At 37.1% G+C, this 27,320-nt stretch overlaps 2 protein-coding genes across 4 annotated transcripts; both read left to right on the top strand.

Annotated features, from left to right (window-relative positions):
• Window positions 1-5,627: 5,627 nt before the first annotated feature.
• Window positions 5,628-16,739, top strand: iffo1a (intermediate filament family orphan 1a). Of its 2 annotated transcripts, none has more exons than XM_027002271.2 (9): window positions 5,628-6,978; window positions 8,807-8,867; window positions 9,038-9,133; window positions 9,333-9,473; window positions 11,018-11,205; window positions 12,942-13,059; window positions 13,752-13,841; window positions 14,115-14,245; window positions 14,397-16,739. In XM_027002271.2, the coding sequence occupies exons 1-9, from the start codon at window positions 6,011-6,013 to the stop codon at window positions 14,542-14,544; spliced, it is 1,941 nt and encodes a 646-aa protein (XP_026858072.2). In that variant the 5' UTR covers window positions 5,628-6,010; the 3' UTR covers window positions 14,545-16,739. The 2 variants fall into 2 exon arrangements, with proteins under 2 accessions (XP_026858072.2, XP_026858071.2); XM_027002270.2 differs by having other exon boundaries at window positions 11,015-11,205.
• Window positions 16,740-18,324: 1,585 nt separating this feature from the next.
• On the top strand, window positions 18,325-27,088 carry vamp1 (vesicle-associated membrane protein 1). Of its 2 annotated transcripts, XM_027002274.2 has the most exons (5): window positions 18,325-18,411; window positions 19,063-19,198; window positions 19,580-19,738; window positions 21,473-21,524; window positions 25,390-27,088. In XM_027002274.2, coding segments are annotated over exons 1-5 (366 nt in total). In that variant the 5' UTR covers window positions 18,325-18,409; the 3' UTR covers window positions 25,407-27,088. The 2 variants fall into 2 exon arrangements, with proteins under 2 accessions (XP_026858075.2, XP_026858076.2); XM_027002275.2 differs by lacking the exon at window positions 25,390-27,088 and having other exon boundaries at window positions 21,473-21,532.
• Window positions 27,089-27,320: the final 232 nt, after the last annotated feature.

Here is a 27,320-nt window from a genome sequence, read left to right as displayed (position 1 = left end):
TAATTCACTTTTTTTTTTTATATATATATATATATATATATATATATATATATATATATATATATATATATATATATATATATATGGTAAATTTTGATTGATTAGGAGCTACATAAATATAATCTTATGTGTGGGCATGTGGCATATGTTGTATACTGAAGTTAGGTAGTTAACCCAAAGGAAATGTATGTACATGAATGTTAAAATGAAAAGACAATAATTCTTAGTAAATTTTATTTGGTGATTTCTAACTTAAGATCAATGCCATTTACGCCCTGCCTACTTCTTATTCCAATAAGGAATCAGATGCATTGTAATACACACAGAATTTAGGATTCGTTCTGTTGCACTTGACATTATGACCTAAAAGTATTCCAATTAAGGCATCAAATGCAGAAGGTAAAGTAGGTTCAACAGCCAGAAACAAAAATCATCACAGTTTACAGAAATTTTGTCCTAGGCAAGCATTTCCAGTTTAATTGCACAATAATTGTCACAAAGCCACTGTAGTATATACTATCCTGTACAAGAAGAACTTGGTGGATATTTATCTCAAAAAGATCACAAAGTGTGGCAAATGTTTCATTTGTATTGCAGTTAATATTTGCACCACAAGGTGTCTGGACTGCAGGCCATCAAACATGACTACACAGATGTTATTGTAGAATTATAAATATATGGTAAAGCCCAGGTGGCTTCACTGTAGTGTTAAGTCTATTCTTTAAAAAATTATTTACAAATATTTTCACCCTCGAGGAGTTTCAGAACTGGGTTCAAATCAGTTGTATAGATATTGTCAAACCTTTTACTGTAACAGGCAGTCAGGAACTATTACCCTTTCTTAATTGTAAAGTATCTGTGTTGTGTTCATTAGACTAATCTGTAATTCCTCTTTTCTGTATGTACTAACAGTTGTTGCAAAAGTAAGGACTACTGTTAAAGCATTAAATTTTTTAAGATGAGAGAATGTACATACAGATATGAAAGGATCATTGGAGCTTTGCCTAACATGCATAACCTAGACATAGACATACAGAACATGTCAAATTACTTAGAGGTACTCTAGTGTTAAACATCACTTAACTTTTTTTTGATAAATGCTGGGTTTTAGAATTACTGATGGGGTTAAAATCCTACAGGGTATGATTTTTTTTAGCATAATTTGTAACTAAAAAAAACAAACCATTTAAAACAATGTTCATTTTAATTTATGCTTAGGTAATCAACTGTAAATCAACATACATATCCATGTTACTGTTAGAGTGGTAGGTAGACTCCCAGGATCACTTTTGTTTGTATGCCTAGCATATATTTAATAGAAAGGACATAATTTTGCTGCCCAAGTCTTAATCTCAGGCCTAATATGATGTCTACATAACTGATACCTTGGCAGATTAAAAATGTGAATGATGTGTCATTACTGTTGCTATTATTTTATATATGCATTTTTAATCATATAGACAGACTAGCTAATCTGTTGCCATGTATAATTCTTCAGACACGTAATCACTAATCCCAAAACCACTGCTAGATGTTCATGTGGAGAACCAATCAATGTGGCTTTAAAACTTACATGGGTAGTGACAGTTGTGGGTGTTGGGCTGGAACAAATTTATTAGGGGTGTTCCTGGCGTTTTACATATGTAAATGTCACTGCTGGGTTAAGCAACTCAGAAAATCCAGCAAAGTGGGTCCTGTGATCAGAAACTCATTGCTGAATGGTTCAAGAATGAAGAACACAAATTGTGCGTGGACACAGAAGGACGGAATACCTACAAGATATTTGTTTCCAATAAAGTGGCTGGTGAGTATTTATCTACATGTGGCTGTTTATATTTTCTTAAGCATATTTCTGTATAAATTAAAATAAATTATATTTACTAAATACATACTTTCCTCCTTAACAATATGCATCCTCTTTACAATGTATTTTACCTATTTGTTATTGTGTTTGTCCTTTATGGTGTTAGATCATTTTTGTTTATATTATAGGAAACCTCTATAATATAACCAAACTGTGGGGTGGGGGGGGCATTCAAAAAAATACCATTTTGTAATACACAGATTTGTAAATGCGGAAACAAATTCACTCTCCCTGATTATTTACTAAATAACCCAATGTACACTGTAGATTAGTTTATTGTAATTAATTTCACATTTGTGACTTTGCTTTGTATTTAGACTTCATTTATTATTTTTAAAAAGCACCCGGGTGTGAACTAGAACTACTCACATAATTTTGAAGTGGATATATTGGAATCTGAATCTTTCCATTTAAAAGAATATTAATGACTTTAATGGTTGTGAGTAGTGGTGTATTAATTTGGAAAAACTTTGGCATGCAAGAATGGCATCCTTGCACTGTTAAAATGGAAGGTGCATATCATTGTGGACTCAAATCATTGTAAGTAAGTTGCAAGTAAAAAAACAACAAACAAAAACAGTAAATAGATTTTCATTTTTATTTAGAGGTCCTGAGCTGAGCCTGAAAAAAAGATGGAATCAATGGGTGACTGACAATGAGTGATCTAATTATTAAGTCCTTCCCAAAACACATTCTATTCTGTATGTTGACATTTGACGCTTTGCCTGGTGGTCTCGCCTGAAATGTCAGAGATCCTGATGTCACCAAGTGGGGTTATATTGTGTAGCGGTCCTGTCTTGCCCCTGGTGTGTCTGTAATCCTCTCTCCATACCCTCCACAAAGATGACATAGATCATATCACAGCCACTGAGTCATCTAGCATGGCTCCCTTTTCTCCAGCTGTCACACTCAATCTTTCACTCTAACTCTGTCCTGTCCTGCAAAGTTCATGGAGAAGGTGTGTGAGGAAACATGTATGTTTAAACCTAGCATTTGGGTAAAACTTTATCATCTTAATTTTGCAACATGGCAAAAAGAAACTGGAGCATTACCTTAATTACATTAAGTACAATTTGTCTTTGAAGCAAAAGTATTTCAATTGCACTGTTAGAGCATGTGTAACATTTTGTGAAATCAAGGAATAAATATTATTTTAAGACACAAGAAATGTAACAATTATTGCGATCATGTTCTATAACCTTACTATTTTCTGTTGATATCTTAGATTCTGAGGTCTTGGTCTTTTTTAATAAAATAAGAATAAGGTAACTTTATTGCAAATCTATTAACTTTCACCTTCATTTGCTGGCAATCAGTAAGATTAGAGCTGAAGCTTTGGTCATAAATCCTGCCTGACAATTTAAATGCGCTGATGCAGTGGTAGGCGTTTGGTACAGGCCATGATTGTACCATTTTAACATGAAGATTTGAATAGATACAGTATGGTCTGGCCATGCAAAATGCTATTGCTGCCCTCTAGTGGGTGACATCAATACCCCTTCCACCCATCAGTGTTTTGAGTTGTCTTCCTTACTAGAAAAGTCAATGTTGTGGCATCCAGTGCCCTCTTCATTGATGCTAAACTTATGGTGAGAACTCCTGAATACATCTGAATAATAAAAGCACAATAATTCTCTTCTTGTTTGAATCTCTAATTTAGCTGTGCTGTGAAAACCCCCATTGATTAAACACATCTCTTTTGAATTTTGTGCAGAATGCTTCCTATACAGCAAACCGTTTTACGTCTTTGGCCAAGGTCATCCATGATAATTTTGGCATCAGTGAGGGACTAATGGTAACACTGATATTCATCCAGCTTTATTAATTTAAACTCAAAACAGGTCAGCCTAGGAAATTTTGGCCCAAGCTCTGTTTTCCTTTGCTCAAAACCAAAGCTCTTTCTCCCTGTACCTTCATTCTCCAGATCTTAATGCATGCAATCACAACCACACAGAACACTGTGGACAGCCTGTCCAGTAATTCTTTGAGAGATGGGCGTAGTGCCAGCCAGAACATCATTCCTGCTTCCACTGGAGCCACTAAGACTGTAGGCAAACTCATACCAAATCTCAATAGGTATATAACAAAGGATGAGGGGAATTGTAAGCAAAGTCCCATACAGACATACTGAACCTTCTGTTTAAAAGTATTCTGTGTAGTGTCATATTTGATGGCATTTGGAATATAGAGCTAGACAATAATTAATTTACAGTGACTACACTTTGCTCATTAAATGTGTGCAGCTTTGCTTAGTCACTCTAGGAAAGTGGTATGAATAATCATTATTATGTGAATAATCAAAGGGCCTGAATAATTATACATCTTAAGATATAATGGAAAGCAACATTCTACTTCATGCTATATTCTACTCAAATATAATAATATATTATATTTTATCTACATTGTGAAATCCTGTACAGCTGTCTCTTTAAATTAATATCCTACTTGTCACATTATGCAGGCTAAATATTAATAAATTAAAAGAGTGATGAAGGCAGTTGCAGACAGCCTCCTGAGCAGAATTCTGGGATACACAGAGAAACAAGTACACGGTCACAATTTAGGCAGGAATCTAGGCACAATGAATCAAGGGTCATTTACTGTTATATTGAAATTTAAGTCTGAATTATGGCAACAGATGTTCCCTTACTGTCAGTAGGTATCGACAGACCTGTGTATCGACAGTGACTCCCACTCTTCTTACTTTTCTGCCAGCGCTGGCATTGCACACTCTAACCATTTTGTCAAGCTGGTTTCATGGTACCATAGTTGGATTCTAAGGAGCAATATGCTTTTGGAGAATTGTGCTACTTATAATAGTATATTTCAAAAAGACCAGTTCACTAACCGATCACAGAAGTATCTCACATAGCAAATTAAATTAGAAGCTTACGTTTGTATTGTGTGAATACAATCTATCATGTTTTTAATTGAACTTTGGTCTTGCAATAGTATGGTTTGCACACTGTTATTGACTTTATGGTCTCAGTATCATCCAAAGAGTAAAACTACCAATATACCTCAAATCTTCTTTCTCTGACAATCTACGCTACTCAATCACGCTACTTAAAATCTCCTAGGATGAAACACTACCAACGTTAGTATTATCATAATATTGCACAGTTTTCATTGCCATGTCATATTCAAGTTTTATATGATAATAAAAGTTTTAAATGATGATAAAAAGAGCGTTTTTTCCCCCAAGAATTTTACATGGTAATTAATCCGTTCAGTGATGACAAAACAAGGAATTTAATAAGCATTTGTAAGCTTTTGTCGTTCAGTCGAGAGCTCTTAATGAAAATTCCTTATCTTGTCTGAGATTGGTTAAAACATTTAATTGGACATTTTCTCCAGTATACTGGACATTTAGTTTGTCTGCAAAAACATGGACTCGGCCTACTAGTTTGTACGGTGCCACGTCGTCTAAGCTTTGAGACAATGATAAATACAGTAATAATGAATTATTCTTTATTCGGCCATGAAAATGTAATTGCAAGATGCAGAAGGCTTGAGCTTTCTGGCCCAGCTTTGAAGTACGCTTGTTTCGACGTCTGTCGTGATCAGTGACGTTAGAATTTGTCATAAGTACCGTTAAGCACCAAGAATGTAGCGCACAATAAAAACTAAAAAAGCATCAAGATGGCCGAAACGTATAGAAGACGGTCAAATATTTAACTATACAGCAATGAATTATAGGTCAAATATACACCAGTTAAATAGAACTATGAGTTAAGCCGGTTATTAAACTCACATTATCACCTTAACACCGTGATGTAAGAATGTATGGCTTCAGCTGAGCATATACTGCTCCAGATGCGGTAAAAACAGCCGCAGTTGCCTTTCGCCTTTATTTGTGGCTTGGTCCTTAAATACCCAGTTACCAATGGATTTATCTTGTCTCCTGGACGTCTACCTCTGTTCAGGTACAGTACCCTGTACTCCCATATAGAAACCACTTATTAGTCTACGGTTTTTCCGGAATTCATACAGATTACTTTTATTTGAGCTGTGTTGTGGAATTAGATAATTCTCTTTATTCATCTGAATTCAGGCATCTAAGGTAAACAAGTGTACCTGGTCCGACTCGACTGCTTAGATAATTAACGGAATTAGCTTTCAAGATACAAGGTTAAATCGGAGTTCATGCCGGATTTCGAGCATTTCAGATTTTCTTACTCAAGAATGAATCCTGTGTTGAGTGAAAATGCATACTTAATCCAACAGCAACAGAATCAGGTGACAGGTTTGTCAGATACCACAACCGCTGGCGTTTTTACAGAGCCCGTGTTTGGCTCACCTGAGCCGGGTTTTTTCTTAGGCGAGCACATTGGTGCGGGGCAAGATGTACCTTTTCTCCACCTTAACAGTTCTCTCAACCGAGCACCGCCTCCAGCCGCGGTGGCCTTACGCAACGATCTGGGTTCCAACATTAGCGTGCTGAAGACTCTTAATTTGCGTTTTCGTTGCTTCTTGGCGAAAGTACATGAATTAGAACGGCGGAATAAAGCTCTGGAGAAACAGTTACAGCAAGCTTTGGAAAACAATTATGGTAGAGGAGGATGTGCAGAAGATAAAAAACCGCTGACAAGAGACATCGGGGTTCAGACTGGGTTCATCGGACCCATAACGATAAGGCCAGACCCAACACCGATTCATAACGCAAACAATTCCACGTACCTGTCCAGAGGCCTCTTATCACCAACGCTCAACAATACATTTAATCCTCTTGAAACCAGTAAAGTGCACGAAAACATAAACCCTTTAAGTGCAACGGACTCGAATTCAAATTTTACTCCAAATTTCACCATCAGCCCTTTATCTTCACATGATCCTGCGTCAAAGACCGTCTCTAATAACAATGAGAAATATGTCAGTACTGGGACCGGTACATCCACTAATCCCCCGCCTAGGTTTCTCCCCGGGACTATTTGGTCGTATAACCATGCTCGTAGGTTCAGCACGGGCTGGGAGTCGAGAGTGGCAGGGCCCGGTGTGTCGTGCATGCATCCAGACGGAGTAGGTGTCCAAATCGACACCATCACCCCAGAGATTCGGGCCCTGTACAACGTACTGGCTAAAGTGAAGCGGGAACGGGACGAATATAAACGAAGGTCAGTAATTCGACACTTCTGTCTTTGTGTAACCAAGGTGTAAACTCTATGAATAAAGCAAGTGTTCAGTCAAATTTTATGCATGCTGCAACATTTACGCAACTTTCTGAGGCTTAAACCAAAGACATTTAAGGTAATCCTTATATAAAGTTTACATACTGAGTAGTTTAACTTTAATGAGTAACCAACGGTCTAACTGAGGAACTGAGGATCACCGGTGATCTGTTTGCGTACCAGAGATTAGAGATTTCATGGGATCTTAGGTGGCAATATACGATTGAGTCTTCTAAAAGCCAAAATTAAAAAAAATAAAATAAAACAAGAATATTGTAAAAGTGATGTAATTGCCATCGTTGTGCAGACAAAGGTCTAGCAATTCGCTCAAAATCTGCTCATTGTGATTCGAAATTGGTTAAAGCGATTTTGAAGTAATTATTGAATTTTGAACATTAAATGTTTGTTGGTCGTGACAGGATTCAAGGTTATACTGATAGCACAACAAAAACAAACTAAAAACATCTATCATATTGTAAGCCAACATTGAAAACAAATGCTGTAACATTAGTTATTATGAATATATACAATAATAATAATAATAATAATAATAATGTATTATTATTATTATTATTATTATTATACTCTATAAAAACACTTAAATACTGAATTTACAAGTAGGAATATAAATATCCATCTACATATATGTTCTGTATATAACATTATATGAAAGCACTTTGCTTGCACAGCCGTAGAACAACCTCTGACCCAAATGGTCTATTTTCTTTTTGGAAAACAGTGTTCTACACTGCCCTTTTTATTATCCCTCTCTCTTGCTCTTATTTTCTCATTGTTTCTCTGAATAGATATATAGATGCAGAGAATTGCAGATAAGTACACAATATATACACAAATAAAGGAGATATCAAACTATATATATATATAGTTTGATTGCACCATCACTTTGGTTTGTCCTTGCATTTTGGAGTGTGTGCTGGAGATTTTGTCAAAGCGACCCAGATTTACCCTCTTAGCTTTGCTACACTGAAAAATAATGGCTAAATTTGAAATTACTGTGGACCTTCCTCCCTACACACATCTCTCATTTCCTTCTGCTTCCTCCCAAATCTGGCTCAGCATCTGCAATGCAGCACTGCTGTGAGTGCTGCTAGTGGTTGTGATGCCACAAGAGAAGGGTTTAATGGTCACCACCCCACCTCTCTCTCTCTCTCTCTCCCTCCCTCTCTCTCTTTCTCTGTCACTGTGGGTGGCATGACATTTATCTTAGGCGCCATTATTTTGTTATTTTCTCCAAGTGTTGATTAAATAGCACAGCACTGTATTTCAGAGCCTGTTTCCCTTATGGTGCTAAATTCTCCTGCTAAACAGTGGGTAGATGTAAAGAGGCTTATTTAAGACATTACATACAGACTCAAGGTGCCATGAAATCAGAAAATCTATAAGAGTACTATTACAAACTATAGGGTTAAATTATATGAGGGATTAAGAGATTTTGGCTAAGATTCTGTGTTGTATGAAGCTCAGTGCACCATCCACAGTTTCTTATTGTGAAAAACTCAACAAATTATTATTAACTTTAGTATTTCACTTAGAAATATGTGTAGCTACATACTACACAAATAATCCAATGTCACCTTTTTGCAGTAGCCAAGGACCATTTATTTTTTAAAGGTTTTAAAATGCAGGTCAGCATTCATGTCACTTTTGATGTTTGGTTTACATATATAATTTGTAAATAATATAATATCCACTAATGCTACACATTTATTCCCTTTTATTCATTTATATATTAATATTATTTTATTCATAATAGATGGGAGGAGGAATATACAGTAAGAATGGACCTGCAAGAGAAGATTGCAGAGCTTGAAGAGGTGAACTAAGACAGTGGATATCAATTTTGACCAGTTATCAAATCTGTGATCTGTTTTGGCATAAATTCCATCCATCCATCCAACCATTCATGAATTCTTCTATATTTCGCCATTGTACTTAATAATATATGTAGAATTTAAAATCTGTGTGTGTGTGTGTGTGTGTGTAGGACCTTCAGGAGAGTGAGGTGTGTCAGGATGAGCTTGCACTGAGGGTGAAGCAGCTGAAGGCAGAGCTGGTCCTCTTCAAAGGCCTTATGAGCAATGTGAGTCATCATATTACTGTAACCTGTTTCATCCATATCCCTGAGCAGAACTTTCAATCCTAGAAAAAAAACTTGTTCTTAGATGAACATCAGATGCTGAATTCAAACATGTAGTATTATTGCTTATTCCCTTTATTTTCCTCCTGTCATTTTCTTTGTTTTCATTGCTTTCTATTTGTCCTCCTGTGTTTTCCAAAAGAACCTCTCAGAACTGGACAGTAAAATCCAGGAGAAGGCCATGAAGGTGGACATGGACATCTGCCGACGGATAGATATCACCGCGCGTCTATGTGATGTGGCCCAGCAGAGGAACTGTGAGGACATGATTCAGATATTCCAGGTGAGTCCTCTACCCATCACCCCATGTAACTGTTTTAGTCAGTAATATAGAAGGTGTCAAGAAGGGGATATAATTTGAAAAGTGCATTTTAAAATTAATTGTGGACATATATTTGGCTATGTGGAGTGCCTACCAGCCCACAAACTGTGAAATAAGACAATCTAGTCAGTTTCTTTTGGCTGCACACATGAGAAAACATATATTTCAGATTTGGCTCTACTTTTTAAATTATTACAGCACTCATTAGAATTATGCCATCTCCTCATATGAGAGTATCCACCTGAGAACTACCTTTGTAAAGGTGTGCCATTTTTTTTTACAAGCAATGCATACCAGCACAAAGCAGTAGATCAGTCCCCAGCCTCAGATGAACTGAATGGTTACTTTTGATAGTGCTTTTACATTTAGCTGATGCTTTTATCCAAAGTGACTTACAAGTTATGATTGAGTACAACTTGAGCAATTGAAAGTTAAGGTTAAGGGCCCAGCAGTGGCAGGGCTTGAACCAGCAAACTTCTGATTACAAGTCACGTACTTTAACCACTGAGCTATCACTGCCCTTAACAGCCCACGTACTAATGACCAAAACCTGTATGTGTGTTAGCTAGCTACTTACATTGTGTCTGACTGCTTTTACAACCTTTGTCAGTACAGCACATGACTGACAAAGCAAGATTGACAATGAAGTTAGTTATGCTGACTCATAGGTTTCTTCGGCTGTTGAGCACTACAGCTGAGGTAATATATTAGATGTAATTTTCTAGGTTATTGGCATCACTTGCTGCAGGATCCACAATACTGCTATTAGTTTGTGAGTTGAATGTATGTAAGATGAACTTCATCTTATCAACACTGAATGACATGAATGAAAATATTAAAATCAAGTTACAGTTGTGTTCCACTTTGGTAATCAAGGCTTGGTGACATTAGCATGTTGTGCTAGATTAAAATGTACTTTAATTCCATCTGTAATTTAGGTACACTTTGCAGTGTATTAGTGTGTGTGTAGCTACTAGAAATAGCAGAGACCTGACCTCAGAGTAAACTCAAGGTCTGCCTCTGCTTCAAATATATATGGTCATGTCATTATATTTTCTCCCACAGCCATGATTCTGCCAAGGGTTCATGCACAACAGTTGCGATGGTAGCATGGAGCCCTTCTTGCATCCACTGAAGAAGGGTGGGGTGGGGTGAGCAGTGGCTTAATATTAAAGGAACAGGCACTCAAAATGGCCAGTTTTGTTCAAACAGGGCCATTTAGGTTGTTTAAACATTGTTAAATATTGTTGACTTGGCAACTGAAGACAGTACATGCATTTCAGGTGCATGAAATTAAATCTTTCATACTCCCCAGACAGACCTCTAACTTTGACAAGCAAAGTACAAAGACTTATACTGTGCCAGTGTGAAGTAATCTCAAAAATGTTTATCTGAATAATTTTACTAACTCTGAAATTTCAGTGTCATTTGATACTTTGCTTTATGATATATTGCCCTTATTATCATGCTTCATGTCACAGTCTCTTTCCTTTTCAATGTAGCAGGTGGCCACACCTCCTTCAACGCTAACTCGCCGTCCTCGGAAACAAGCCCCTCATTCTGCCAAGAGCAATGAGGGTGAGGAACCAACCAGCATCTCAGAGAGTGACGAGTGTGGGAATAAAGATGTGGACCTGTGTGGCTCATCCACCAGTCAGGTCAATGAAGAAATGCAGAGAATGCTTAACCAGTTGTAAGTGCCTGAGTTCCTGAGTAAAACCTACTTGTCATTTTCGCTATGTATGTGTGCATATGATTGCTTAAAGCTAACATAACAATGATAACAATTCAATCTGCCTATTTAAATATAGTATTTGCTTTTATTACTAGATCCACCAGGACGGTCATTTTGGCCATTTTGAAATTTTGAGCTTTAATAGCTTTGACAAATTAATACACCCATGTCTATCAATTTGTGACCTTTATTATATTAGTACATATATTAGTATGACATTATTATGAAATTAATATTACAAACCACAAAAAACTTAGAGGTATTTCTACCTATAAAGCCCATAGCGGTCATTTTGACCATTTGCATTTTGAATAGTATCTCATCATTTTGATTAGTATCTCATCTTTCTACATGATTTTCCAGGTATTCGAACAAGTTGGTCATTACCTTAAAATGTGCCTACTGTTGAACTTAGAAAACACCTAGTAAAAACTGACAAACGAATTACCAAGTAAAACTATATCAGAAGAATAAAATGACAAAAAAAACAGCATGTTAAATAGGAGCTGTTGGGGGGGGACATCAGGATTCACTTTGTCTTCTTGTAGTCAGTCAGCCTCCTGGAGGGCTGCAAGAGACTTGAGCTCAAGGAGACTCAAGAGACACTCATGCAGATATCAGGTCTTAGAATGATCTGAGTTTTATTTTCATGTCTGCAAGTTTATATTGTATATGACAAGCATTTTGTTTCAAAAGAAAAAAAGAACTAGCACTTTGCACCCATGAAGGTGCCAGGCTTGCAAAAGCAGTTTAGGTCAGTATAAAGGATGCAGTGAAACCATACCATTTATGGTACTGTCTCAATATTTCCAATTACAACAAACAGTAGCTTCTTAGATGTTTTGGCTTTGGATAGGTGTAAAGGATTCTAGAGTCCTTTTTGACTTGGTTGTTATGATTTCTAATTAGCTACCCGATGTCACGCTAATACTCTCAATGTTATCTCTCATGTGCTTAATTTTCTCATTAGAGAAATTCATGAACTCACTACTGTGATGATGTAATCTGAACATTGGAGTCAGTTTTATTCCTAGTTAGATGTGCAAATGTACTTAATAGAAATCTAGGGATATTTTTATTATTTTATTATTTATTATTTTATTATTGTCTATTAGTGTCGAGAGATAAGCTGTTCGAGCAATAATAAGTGCCTTTCTATATTTGAGAAGGCTCTCCTTCCATGCAAGCTGGAAGACTACAGTCTTTGTATGGTGCCATTTACATTCTATTTTTTGAGTGTTTTGCTTTAAATTGCAAATATGATCTTTATACCAAGGTACTCATTTTTTGTCTCTAATTTTTATTCTTAAGTGGAGCAACATAATTGAGTGTGTAGCGGAATAATGATTCTAAGCAGTCATTTTATCAGTTATTAGTTAATCAGTTATTTGATCAAATGCCATGGGGTTTGAGGGTATCCTAGTCGCAAATGAAAAGTCTGGGAGATTTGCAATAAATCTAGGTGCAATGGCTGATGTGATCATGCATCTAGCATGATAGTGATAGTAACCTTGCCGGTTACTATATTGTGGCTCATATGTAGTTCAAATGAAATTAGGGAATGGTCCTTCTCTATGTCTACACCATATGCCAATATGTCAAGTGCATGTCCACCAGAGTATGTGAGTTCTCTTATACATTGGCTGAAACCAATTGAATCTAATATTTTAACTGCATGCTTGTGTGTCTTGCAGGCGTGAGTGTGAGTTTGAAGATGACTGTGATAGTCTGGCATGGGAAGAGACTGAGGAGACACTGCTGCTTTGGGAGGATTTCCCAGGATACGCTTTGGGTGTGGAGACTCAGGGAGAGGTACAGCATTTTGGGATCTCACCAGACTGCATGGCAAATTGGCAATGTCTTCCAAGCACCTGTTTTATTGGAATGCAGAGATGCGACAGTTCATTTTAGTAAAAGGATTCTTGCGACAGTGTTTTAAGACCATACATGCAGTGGCAATACAATGAAAATGATGCACTGATATTAAAAAAAAACAACAACAACAAAAAAAAACCCCTGCTTGGATTAGAAAACATGAAGCCACCTGTTCAAATATATATGGAATGTTTAAGTTTGGACCAGGGTGTGAGAGCTAGTTGGTTATTTTCTGGGGAGCATGACATTAAGCTAAATTATGCATAATGTCATGTTATTTAACAAATTTATTTTCAAACAGAGTATTTGTGTTATAATTGTATTACTACAATTTATAATCCAGTATCTATTTATATTTTATTGAATTTTTATTACTCAGACAATTAATATCATAGGTCTGTTTTTAGTAAACATGTCTATTTAGTGAACACAACTATTTCATTTGAATAAATTGAGTTTGAGTGTGCGTGTGTGTGCGCGTGTGCGTGTGTGTGTGCGTGTGTTATCTAAATATAGCATATGATCATTTCAGCTGAGTGTTGGTTTTACACTAATTTTAGATTATTAGGTAAACTGAATCCAAAATGTGATCCTGCTGTGTTTTTCCACAACACACACATGCACAACAGGAGGAGTCAATCGAAAAGGTGATAAAAGATACTGAGTCATTGTTCAAGTCTCGCGAGAAGGAATACCAAGATACCATAGACCAGATTGAGGTAAGAACAGTCTGGAACTGGGGACAAGTGTGTGTAGGTCTGCAGGCAGTTCACCCTTCTAACAAACTTGGGCCTATTTAAGTGGAAGCAAGGCGTTGAGGTATTTCATGCCTCCTCTTGATGTAAATACATAACTTTTAGAGTGGTGTTGTGCATATGAGTTATTGTTTGAAGGTTTGATAGCATGATTCAGAACTGATGTCACAGACCTTGTAATGTGCATCCATGTTTGTCTTTCATACACACACACACACACTCATTGCCTCTACACAGCTGGAGTTGGCCACGGCCAAGTCTGACATGAATAGGCACCTGCATGAGTACATGGAGATGTGCAGTATGAAGAGAGGGCTGGATGTGCAGATGGAGACCTGCAGGAGGCTCATCACACAGACTGGAGACAGGTATACACACATGCACACAGACAAAAATACATCATTAAGGAAGTTATGAAGTAATATGATGAATAACGTTTCACATTAAGTACAGTGACAGCATTTATATCTTAATCAGCTCATTGATATCCCCTCCTGATAAAAGATTTTTTTCTTCCAGAAAATCCCCCCTTCTCATTTCTATGACTGTGGAAGATTGTGAGGAAGGAGAGACGGCGAGGAAGTCGAATATTTCATCAGATGCTGAGACCACTGAAATGTATTGTGACTCTCAGGACAACCCTTCTAACCTTACCTGGAAATCCTAACAACCTTAATTTGTGTAATTATAAACAAAGACTGTTTATTATTTCATGGTGTACTAGTGATTCTGTAAATCCACACCTTACCTTGATGATGAGGTAGCCTCATAGTTTTACAGTATCACAAATTCACAAAACTCTCTGGTGCCCTCTAGCGAGAGATTGTTACTATATTTAAAAGAAGTTGCCACTGTTTTAGGACATTTAATAATATTCTGCACTAAACAACAACACTTTAAACACATTATTGGTACTTTCTCCAGAATGTTTTACACCACAAAGTTTCAGAATCAGTTTTACACACTTTCAAAGGCCATACTTTAGCAGTTACATCAAATCATGGAACTGCCAATGGATAAATGGATAACCAAATTATTATTTTACTACTGGAAACTTGAAGAAAATGGAAACATGAAGATAATAATCCCTTAACTAATACTTTGTATTGTAATTAACCTATAATGCCAGCAGTGGTAAAGTACGGTAAGATGCTTTCTTAGCCAACAACTTAAACAAACATGCTTCACTTTGGGACTAGCAGCATACAGAAGGACATGTTTGAAAGCCAGATATGTCTAATTATGTGTACACTGTAATGCTACTTGTCTCAAAATAAGATGAAACGTGCCAATAAATATCTAGAGAGTTGGACCAAATCACAAAATCATTCAGGGTGGAGGAAAAATTCAGAATAATTTAAGAGATGAAGTACGGGGCCAAAGGTCAGAGTCGTGGAAAAAGACAATAGCTCTCTTCCAAAGCCTAGTCTGCAGTTGAGGCAGGGTGAGTCCTCAGTAGGACTATTCTGTGAAGACTCCTCCTTAGTAATCTATAGCTTGCACAAATAGAACAAACAGTCTAACGAGGCTGCGTGGTGACATCAGTGCCTCTTGAAATAGCATTGTGAAACTTGTGTCCGTTGAGATGTGTAGCTCTGCTTTTGCTAGCTTGATTAGCATTTGTTATGGAATGCTATCTTATATAGCTAGTAGGATAAACTACATATATATGCACATATATCTGATTAAAACATTCATCTATATACATCTTAATCAGTCATTTTAAACCTTTCAAATAAAGACAGATAGATTCAAGTGTGTGAAAAACACATTTTAAAATGAACTCGGCTACGGAAGGTTGATTTTCTGCCATTTATGTTTTGCTGTTTTTTTTTCTGGTTTTGTTTTGTTTTGTTTTTTTGTCTTTGCGTTGTACATGCACAGACAACTGTGGGTAACCGAGGACCAGAAAGGATACATCAGTTGCTTCCTTCAAATCACTCCAAATGTAGGTTACATTTCTAGCCTGTATTTGAAGGGTCCTTCACATTAGAACAGCCTACTTGACGTAGTGGCTGAGATATGCAGCCTAGGTTTTGAGATGCAGCTAATAACTTGAATAGAGAATCAAGGAAACAAATGACAAGGATAAACAAAGGAGTACGAGTATTAGCAAAAATACATCTATCCACTAGATGGATTTTCAACAAATCTACCATTGTCTTTGTGTGGCCATGATCTCGAATAAAGGGATTCTGTTTACCATGTAGTTTATACTATGTATAGTCATTAAGTACAGCGGTGCAACGCTCTGTATGGTCATTCACTGTGCAGTTTTACATTGCAACACTTAGGTTCATATAGTTAAGTAATTCTTATGGCATGTTTTCATGCTATGGTAGAGACATAACTGGGATATAAAGCTCACTGCAGCAAGGGTCTGGTGTTTTTGGTGCATAGACCTACATCACCAACTGAATTAATTCAGTTTTGTGTAAGTGCAACTCTGGGAGGTTGTTAATTATTCAAACTAGACAACAGTGATAACAGCTATCACTATATTGAAATAATATACATATGTGTGTTGCCAGTCGATTGTCTGATGCAGTTTTTGAGATGCTGAAATGGATTAATCTATTTTAATATATAAAAGGGGTCTTTGGGGACTATATGGATGAGTTTACCATTTATCTCCCTTTGTAGACTATGTTTTTAGTAGACATATTAAGTATGCTAAATCATTAGTAAGAACTAACACTCATAAGATCACAACTGACTTGTACCATGACAACAAATTAGTATATGTAAATTGTTCTGTGAAATGTAAATGATACATGTTCATGTCCAGAATACAGTAGTTCTTTAAACCTTGATGTACATACAAATGTGGATATATGAATACTATAATTCCAAATGAATAAAGACTTGACATGTATGAATGTGTTTATAAGAGGAAAATGCTTTGTTCCATAGGTATAGTAAGATTTTTTTTTATGTGTGTGCAGGGGGGGTGGGTGACAAGACCCCCCCCCCCCCCTAGTAATTCCTGCTCATACTACTCCTATAATGTGTTAAGCTGGATGGTGTGAGCAGTGTACCCTCCAAGTTGAAATGAAACCTATGCCACTGCTTTGGTCTATATATGATGTCTCAAACTGTGCAAATCTTTCAAAAGCAAAAATTTCTTTCAACCCTTGACCTTATTTATGTATTAGCATGACATTGCAGATTTGATTGTCAATTTGATTCATATTTTCAATACAGAAATATTGACTGTAGCAGGAATACAAAGGCAATTGCACACACACTCAAAGAATAGCCAGAGAGACCTTTAGATCTTATACAGAATTTTAACATCTAACTTGATTCAGAAGTAATCATTTGCAGCATGTATGACAATGATATTGATGTTTGGTTTATTTTATGCTTGCTCATTTCCATTAGCAGTTGTTCTTGATCCAGTTTTGTCAAAAGCAGTATTGCAATTAGTTAAAAAATTGTTTTTCTATTCCAGGAAGGGGGTGGGGGTTCTTTCAAATGTGTTTATATATTTGAAGCAATAGTGACCAGCCCTACCAGTTGGGCTTTAAATCTGCTGTCACTAATTGGTGCTCTGAGTTCATCTCTCTGTATAGCTGTTACCATCTCCAATCTCTTGGATTTTGCTGAGCTTGTCTGATATCTGCACCGATGGCACCCTCCATTAACCCAAACAGCAAAATGCATTTACATCTCATTTGCTGTAAAATAAGATTTTCCCTGTATATCCTTTTTATCCTTGCAACGGAGGCTACAATATATGTGGCATATTCCAAAAAAATTAAAAATACATTAAGGAATATGATGCCATATGAAGAAAGCCTTTTAAGATTAGTTGAGGTAATACGTAAATTTATTCAGTAACACTTTTCCCTAAACACAAATGCAGAACACAACAGCACCTATGCAATATGCTGCATATTAGATTTAAAATAAGACGCACATTTCATGAGACGTTATGATTTTCGAAATAATAACCACATGCCACCTTATTTACATCAGTTCGAGGACAGAGTATCCAACGTAAGTGCGATGTCTAAGCAACGGGCAGTCTGGAAAAGGCAGGCTCGTGAAATGCTGTCCCATGAACTGCAGACTACAGGGAGGGTATAGAAAACTCCGCACGGGGAGGGATGTGGGGTGAGGTGGGGTGGGGTCGCTGCACCTTCAAGAGCATTATTCGCCGCTTTGTGCTTTTTAGTGACCGTTTGCTTTATTCAAACTATTTTGCCGTGAACAGTGGTTTTCTTTCGGTAATGCAGCATGCAGCACTTTTGTAATGACGTGGTCAAAATATTCGCGATTCTACATCTAGCGTCATACTTTGTCTTATAAACAGGCAGGGCAGTCGTTTATTTTAGTTTTAATTAAATGAATTAAGATCTTTTTAATTAAGATGAGTGAACGGAAAATTTTGGTTTATAGTAATCAATCCTTCACTCGAACTCCTCCTCCTCCTCCTCCTCCTCCTCCCTCTCTCTTTCTCTCTCATCTCTTTCATCCAGTGTACTATTCTGTCTGGGCTCATTCACTGTTAACCTCCTACCGTCGAAATGTAAGTAGCATATGCGACTTTTTAATTTTTTTACTGTTCAGAGGAAAAACACTAAAATATTGATCCTGTTATCAAAAATGGATACGTTGTATTAATTTTAGATTTAAAACGGTAGTTGTTCCTATTTTTTTCGTTAACATTTTTCACCGCTCTTTAATACACTTTCTTTCTGCATTCGATAGTACCTTAGTAATCGTTTCTTAAACGCAACAAAGCATTCTGGCTATACTTTTTTCATGTATTGGTGCCTGCGTTAGATTAAAGTAAATTCGTATCTTTAGACATCAGTTCGATTTTTTATTTTAGGTAACACTGGTCTGATCCAAACGCAAAGAAGAGTTACTGCACTTTAATAAAAGATGTAAAAAGATTATATTAATTTCGTGGAAGAGAATGCGATTGCTGTATTCTGGAATTCACTGCTTTTATTGCTTAGTGAACCCGTCTAGATGGTAGACATCATACGTATCTGCGTCTCTCTATTTTTGTTGACTATGAGGCCCATTGCTTATACATGTGTAATTGCTGCAGGACAGGAAACACAAGGCTCAGTTGTACCAATAAAACACTTTTGTTTTTAAAGTTTTGCATTTCAATTTACATCATTTCTATTTATCTTTGATGCCGCAAACCCTTATTTCCTTTACATAGGTCTGGCCCCACTCCAGAAGCTGCTGCCACCCCAGGTGCCCCAGGTGCTCCTGAGTGTGAAGGGGGAACACCAGGTACAGTCCCAAACCTCAGCAGCAACCGGCGGCTCCAACAGACACAGGCTCAAGTGGAGGAAGTAAGCACAGCAAACAAAACAAAAATACACAACGAACAGATCTGACATTTAGACACTGCAGGACAGAGGCCATGAACAAATATTCAGAGTAACCAATGGTAACCAATTTAGGTTACCAATGTATGGAGTCAAACTTGATTACTAGAATGTTCAATTCATTCTGATTTTCTAGTGTGAGACATTTTGTTGACATCTTGTTGAGATGATACTGACAGTGATGAAAATAAGTTTAACAACTTAGGCTATAGTTTTTCCCCACAAATATCCTAACAGGCAGCCATGGAGAAATTCAAAAACTGAAATGTAATGTGATTGGAATTTGAAGCCAATCTTAGATGAGAACATAATGTATTGCTTCTTCCCTCAAATGAACCTGCCTAGGTGGTTGACATCATGCGCGTGAATGTGGACAAGGTCCTGGACAGGGACCAGAAACTGTCAGAGCTAGACGACCGGGCTGACGCGCTGCAGGCTGGAGCCTCGCAGTTTGAGAGCAGTGCTGCCAAGTTGAAGAACAAGTACTGGTGGAAAAACTGCAAGGTACGTGCTGCAGCATGCCTCACAGTGTTTGCACCAAGAACTGCTCAGGCTTCGCTTAGCATAAACAAAAAGGATTTTTAGAATTAAAATACTTATATAAAAAATAAGGAAGAATTAAAAGGTTCAAATCTAATTACAAACTAAGTTATGACTTGTATTGTTTAATTATTTGACTTAATGTTTTGATATAATAGATTATAAATCATATTGATTTAAACTGCATTGCCTTTAAAGGTAATTGTACTGCAGGATTAAAGTATGGACAATAGATACAGCAAGCTCAAATATTTGTGCAACTAATTAACAGGGAATATACAAAATAGGGAAAAATGGTAATAAGTGGTTCAAGGACTCACAGGATTTTAGGGTAGTGCCATTACTCCTGAGTTCCTGCATCACTGAGTCCTTTCTTTAACAGTATAGAAGGGTTTGCTGATGGAGCTGCTGTGTAGGGCATTGCTGACTCAGTGTTGATGCGGGAGCCTCATTTACAGGTAACTCAGTCTATAAATCACTAGTGTAGCAAATGTATATAATTGGCAGCTCTGATAAGTCACAAACCCTGTCACTCTCACATTGCAGCCATCTTGTCTGAGTCAGTGATATCTAGATCAGATCCTCGGTCAGATTCACTTTACATATTATATTTTACAATATCCATCGAGCACTCCAGCAACGTATCCCTCAGAAAAAATGTAACACCCCCACCAATAACTTGTCCCTACCCCCACTGTCTTTCTGCACAGATGGATGAAACTCCCATTCTATCAAGTCCCTGGGGGAGGGTTTTCCTAGCCCCAATCTGGATTACAGCATGGCTGGATTAACTCCCAGTTGCTGTGATTTGTGATGCAACTGCTACAAATCATTCCTTCCCTCTTTTACTCTCATTTCTCTCTCTCTCTCACACACACACACACACACACACACACACACACACACACACACACACACACACACACACACACACACACACACACACACACACACACACACACACACACACACACACACACACACCATACCATTATGCACAGCAGAACAAATTATCCTGTTGCTAAAACAAATCTCAAGGGCCTACTGAAGTGAAGTCATAAGTAGCAAAATGATCTTCTTATGTTCCTTGGACCTAGACAATAAAGATGCCCCTGATGAATACAGAGCAAGAACAAGTGGATGTTAAAATACTGAAACGTCAAGAGATTTAGAATTTAAGGATATTTTTCACATAGGCAAACTATTTAATAATTGTAGTGTTCTTCAGTGAGATCTAAACATGGAAAGAAAATAAAGGAAATGAGGATGGAGAACCTTACCTACTGAATTAGATTTTTCAATGTACAACATTAATGTATTAATAAAGCCATTTCATCAAATGATTATATAAATCTTAAACTGTGCTCTTATCTGAAAACAAAAATCTGACCAGCTAAAGAAAACAAACCTGAAAAGTATAAATGCAGATAGATAGATAATAATAGAATCCCATAATACAACATTTGAATATCATGTGTTCGTTATCAGAATTAGTGTTAGTACTGGCAACCTGTTGATAAAAGGGTATTTTCAAAGGACTCTTCTTATACAAGGTACTAGCTATAAATTAATACAAACTGAGCAAAAATTCACCACTCTGAGAAGAAAACTGACTAACAAAGCAACAGGGATATTCATTTTGGTGGTCTTACCTGAATCTAAGCAAAGGGTCAATGATCTTTTTTTCTTTTTTCCAAGATGATGATCATTATGGGGATTATCGGAGTCATCATGATGGGCATTGTCTTCAGTGAGTAAACTCCCTTCCCTCTCTCTCTCTCTCTCTCTCTCTCTCTCTCTCTCTCTCTCTCTCTCTCTCTCTCTCACACACACACACACACACACACACGTGCGTATATATATATATATATATATATATATATATATATATATATATATATATATATATATAGATGTGTGTGTGTGTGTGTGTGTGTGTGTGTGTGTGTGTGTGTGTGTGTGTAAAAAGGATGCACCAAAGTTCAATTGCAAGTGTCATAAGGTGCTTAATATTTCAAATCTGTAGAAAGTCTGTCCTGTTTTGGAACTGCATTTCTGCCAATGACAGTTTTGGAACTGTCTGAATTGATGGGATAATAAATGCTGAAAAGTACTGCCAGGTTTAAATTCATTATGCCATTCCTTCTGGAAAGTGACTGATTGGAAATGGTTTCATTTTTCAGCTTTATAACCATGCCAAGCACACTACTAAAGTAGTGAAATCATATTTGGAGAGAAAAACGTGATAAAACACCAACAGTCATGGACTGGCCTCCACAGAGTATTACATTGCATAATATAAAGAATATTATAGAGACAGTATTGGATCACCTGGATAGAGAAATACATCTGGGAATTGCACAAAGAAGCCTGGTAAAATATATATATTCAGAATATATTCAGAAAACTTCAGGAGTGTGTCCCCAAAAGAGTTCTAGATGTTTTAATGACTAAGGGAGGTCACACTAAATACTGACTTTTGCCTGTAGGAGCCATTTTGTTCTTGTTGTTTTTTTGTGTGTAATTTCACACACACACACACACACACACACACACACACACACACACACACACACACACACACACACACACACACACACACACACACACACACACACACCATTATGCACCCCCACTCACCCTCCTCTGGGGTGTCTCTTTTTCCTTCAAGCTTGGGTCCTTCAGGCTTGGTAGCTTCAGGGTCCTGAATATAATCTTAACTGCTCCAAGGACTGCACACTTCTGGACAGAGATCCTGGAATCTGCTGTAGGTACTCTCCCAGTTTCACATTATCATGGGAACCACTGTTGCATTCACCTTCCACATCTTTTGCAGTTCTTCTCTCAGCTCTTTTTTGAGCTTTTCATATTCCTTGGCCCTGATGTTGCGATCACTTGGGATTTTCAACCGAAACAGCCCTCAGAGCAGTGATGGAGAAAATTTATGCTGCCAAAGCTGCCGAATTGTCATCTGTCTTGATTCTTCTGGGCCTTCACATGTCACTCCACTGCTGTGCGCCCTTTGTTGGCTTCCAGTAGCTGCTTGCATCACATTTAAAACCATGATGGTTGCCTACAAAGCCAAAAATGGACTAGCTCCTCCATACAAGATGCCAAAGCCCGATTCGTACCTTGAATACTTTAAACCTCAATTATAGCTCAGCTTGAAATACCATGCTGCAAGTCTCTGTCATGGCTCCCAGATGGTGGAATGAACTTCCGCTGGCTGTCCAGACAGTCTTCAAACACAGACTTAAGTCCCACCTATTTGTGGAGTATTTAAATGACCACTGATCCTGCTCCTGTGTTGACTAACTGAAACTCTAGTATGTATTGTAGGATATTGTTTAATGTACTGATTCTTGTCAGAGACAGAGCTTATATGTGTTTTGCACTTCTAGGCATCAGCACTGATCCCTGTATTTCAAAAGCATTCTAGTTCAATGGTATCTTGGACTCTAATCTACTGTACTGGCAAGGATGCATTCTATGAGTGAATGAAAAAGTACTTTTGTAAGTTGCTCTGGATAAGAGTGTCTGCCAAATTCTGTAAGTTTAAATGCTACATCTATCACTACTTCTGCTCTTTGTCCATCACTACTATGTCTGCTTGGATAGCCATTACCATTTTGTCAGTGTTGATCTGGAAGTCCCATAACATCTTAGCCCTGTCCTTCACCACCTTTCGGGGTGTGTCCCATTTTGACCTCAGAACTTCCAGCCTGTACTCGGCACAGATGTTTCTGTATACTATGGCAGCCATGTATACGTGATCTATGTATGCTCTGCCTGTTAGTATCTTGCTTCCCACTGTTATGTTCTGGATTGTCTGAGGAGCATCTTTGCACAGCCTGCATCTGGGGTCCTGCTTGGTGTAGTAGATCCCAGCCTCTATTGATATTGTATTCAGGGCTTGTTCCTGTGCTGCCATGATTAGTGCCTCTGTGCTGTCATTGAGGGGATCCTTTTCCAGCCATTGGTAGGATTTCTCCATATCAATCACTTCCACTATTTGCTGGTGGTACATACCACGCAAGGGTTTATCCTGTCATGATGGATCCTGCTGCTCCTTATTTCCATCCTCCTTGTTTTTCTGCTGTCTTAGATGATCTCTAAGCACTTCATCACATGAGGCCATCTTCCTGGATATTTGATGTTTCAGCAATGATGCTCACTAATCCTCAGCCCTTCTTCTGGTTAGTGTATAGTCTCACGGTGCTGGTTTTGCAATGAAACCCTCCGTACATTGTGAGGACTTTCCTTATCTTTATGTCAGTGGCTTCTATTTCCTCCATTGGCCAGCTTATTATGCCAGTGGGATATCTGATGACTGGTAGAGTGTAGGTGTTCATAGCCTGGATCATCCTCCCATTCTCAGGACCTGCCTCACTCTTTGTAGATATTTCGCTGTGGCTGCTTTACTTGTGGCTTCTTCAGAGATAAAGGTGTGTGTGTGTGTGTGTGTGTGTGTGTGTGTGTAGATTCCAGGTGAGTTGTGAGTAACTGCACTGTAGTAAGAGATACTGAGATGTTCAAAATTGTAGTGAAGTATATAAGTTTTCCAGAGAAACCTAGTTACAATTTTGAATCTCTCTCTATATAGTTATAGGAAATCTTCTGTGCTGTATCTCTCAAGTACTGGATTTGATTTTTTTAAGGAATGTAAAAAGAAATCATTAAGTAACATCACCAAATTCCAAAACGTGCAAAAGCCAAATTCAGATAACATAGATCAGCTAATTAGCTGCTTCAAAAGTAAATGCAGTTAAAAATGCAGTAAATACAGAAAAAAAGTAAATGCAGGCCCCGTTCAGCTATCTTTTGAAGGAAATATACACAACATGTTGTATAGGCTTTTCCTACATAAATAATAGCTTCAATTAAGTATTTTTCTGATTGTTCTCAAATTCAATTGAGACTGTTGTCTTTTGCGGCTTTAATTTAGCTATTAAGTACATATTAGCCTTTTCATATTTCTAGCTCCCATTATATTGTCTTCTCTATATTTGCTATATTGTTCTTTTCTATTTAGTTGATTTTATTCTCCTTTAATTTAAAAGTCACTTTTACCATTATAAAGAGACAATGTTTATGAAAGTGATTTTTTTACGTTTTTTTTCCTATAAAATTCTTCTTACATGAGATGAAGAATCAGATTGTGAATTAGATTGAGATGAAGAATCAGATTATCAGATTGCCCAAATGAATCAGTTTATGCTCCATAGAGCAGGCCCCCTCACATGGAGGTGGCCATGTATGAAATAGATTTAGTATAAGATCTATGATCTTATATCACCAAGTCTCAAGATAATGTCAGTTTTATAATGTGAAGAAGAATTACTAGAAAAAAATTATGTATTGCTTCTTTAATGTTTCAGGTTGAATATTTGTGAATAGTTTGTGGACTTGCCTGGTGTGTTTAGTATATAACTTGTCATATATGGGTGTGCCCACCACTTGAATATTTGTGAATAGTCTGTGGACTTGCCTGGTCTGTTTAGTATATAACTTGTCATACATGAGTGTGCCCACCATGACAACATCCTCCAATCTACTGGCTACTTGGCAAAATAAAGTGATTCTGATTCTATCCTTTCTTCATCTTTTCTCCACAGTGTACTTCTACTACTGACTTGGCGCATCTGTGTACAAGGACATGAGATATTATGCCAGGGGAGCTTTGTGTGACCACGCCTTGTCCCCAACCTCCCCTGTCTTTTCTCCTGATGCCCGTCATCCAAACCACAGCACGCATGTAGTCACGGGCACAGTGCTTCTGCAAACCTTTCTGCTTTCAGTGCGGTGGCATTCCTGCATTCCACTTTATGCTTGTTTTATCTCACCCAATGTCTTTCCTTGTGTTTCTTCGCCTTCATTGTTTTGGCTCTGCCAATAAACTGTCCCTTTCAGGATGACGGATTTAGCCTGGTCTGACTCAAAGGTTCTTAATGGACAGCAGACAAAAAGTGAAAAAATATGTGGGAAAAGGGTATTCAAATGGTATGGATTAACAGGCAAAGTGTTAAATATATATATATATATATATATATATATATATATATATATATATATATATATATATATATATATGTATGTATGACCCAGGACTGCCACTTTATGAGCCTTCATTTTCTTATTACAGAGCCACAAATAGTCACTTAGCTGTGAGATTCTCTTCACTGTTTTGTCTCTAGCAAGACCCTCAGATGTACAAAATTATTGTATTCCCAAAGCTTCAGTGAGAAAAAAAAAACTGTTTGATTCTGTTTTTGATTCTCTGTGGTTGGTGGTTGTAGCTGGAGGAGATATACTCCTAAATCAGCAAACCTTCTCTGTTTTGGTTAGTGAATGCAGCCCTGAGATTGGTGAGCCATGCAAATCAATTTTTTGAAAGCTGTGGGTTACCTTTGTAAAGATACCTTTATAATAACATATATATGAGAAAAATAAGGTAAAGACTAGTTAAGAAGTTAAGAATTTTCAGTGTATATTCATGCTATTTTTCATTGAGTATTTAATGCCTCTTTTAAAAGCATAGAACCTAAATTATGCAGTTGTTTGTAATTGCTGAATTGTTTTATCTCTAATGAACTGGTAGTTAATTTGTATAATGAAGGATATAGACAGGTTTACATAATTCAACATATTGTATTGGTTAAATATACTTTTCCTCCAGACTAGAAATTGTGAAATTTTGTTCTAGCCCCAAGTCACACAATAATAACAAGCATACTCCACTGAACTGGGGCCTCATTTATAAACAGTGAATATGCACAAAAAGAGGTATGAAATGTATGTAAGCAAACTCCCATGAAGAAACTGTGATTGAAAAAGAAGTACTTGGTGGGAAACTGTGTGAATATTTATGGAACTATTGACCTATGCTTAGATCCATGCACAACATTTATAGGAAATGGGAATTGACAACAACCTGGGGTAAAGTAAGGAATTACAGTAAAATGTGCAAAATAAGAGTCCTCATAATAGTCCTCGTAATAGTCCATGTTAAAATATGCAGTTCCATTATTACTGTATATACGCTACTTATGAAAAGTACTGAATGTTACAATGAAATTGTAACTCATGGGTTGGTAACACATATGGTTAATTACAGGATGCAAACAACTGTAAAACAATTGCATAGATTCACAGATCTAGAAAAGGCTAGAATGGATGTTGTGTGGTCTATTGCAAAATGACATTTTTGGCATCATTAGGTACACCATTTTTGGTGCTTCATTTGGTCCATAATAGGATGTTGATTTGTTCATCATGCGCTGATTCTAATCTAATAAATTGTGCTTGACAGCTGTCCTTTTGTCTTGATAATTTCTAGTCTATATTTTTTAAAGATCACAGTAGCTAACAATGTATTACAATATGTTCTACTATATTCTAAATATTTTCTAAACTATTAAGTGATTGGTAGGGAAAAACTTATAAACTGTAAAACCTGAAGGCTCGATGGAGTGCCACATTTCAAATGGTAAGATAATACACAAGGTTATAGCAACATTCTACAATTCTACAATGTATACAACTGTCA

The sequence above is a fragment of the Electrophorus electricus genome, chromosome 8 (genome assembly GCF_013358815.1).
Source record: "Electrophorus electricus isolate fEleEle1 chromosome 8, fEleEle1.pri, whole genome shotgun sequence".
NCBI lineage: Eukaryota > Metazoa > Chordata > Actinopteri > Gymnotiformes > Gymnotidae > Electrophorus > Electrophorus electricus.
The sequence above is the reverse complement of the archived record's forward strand: the minus strand, read 5'-3'. Positions and strand labels throughout refer to the sequence as shown.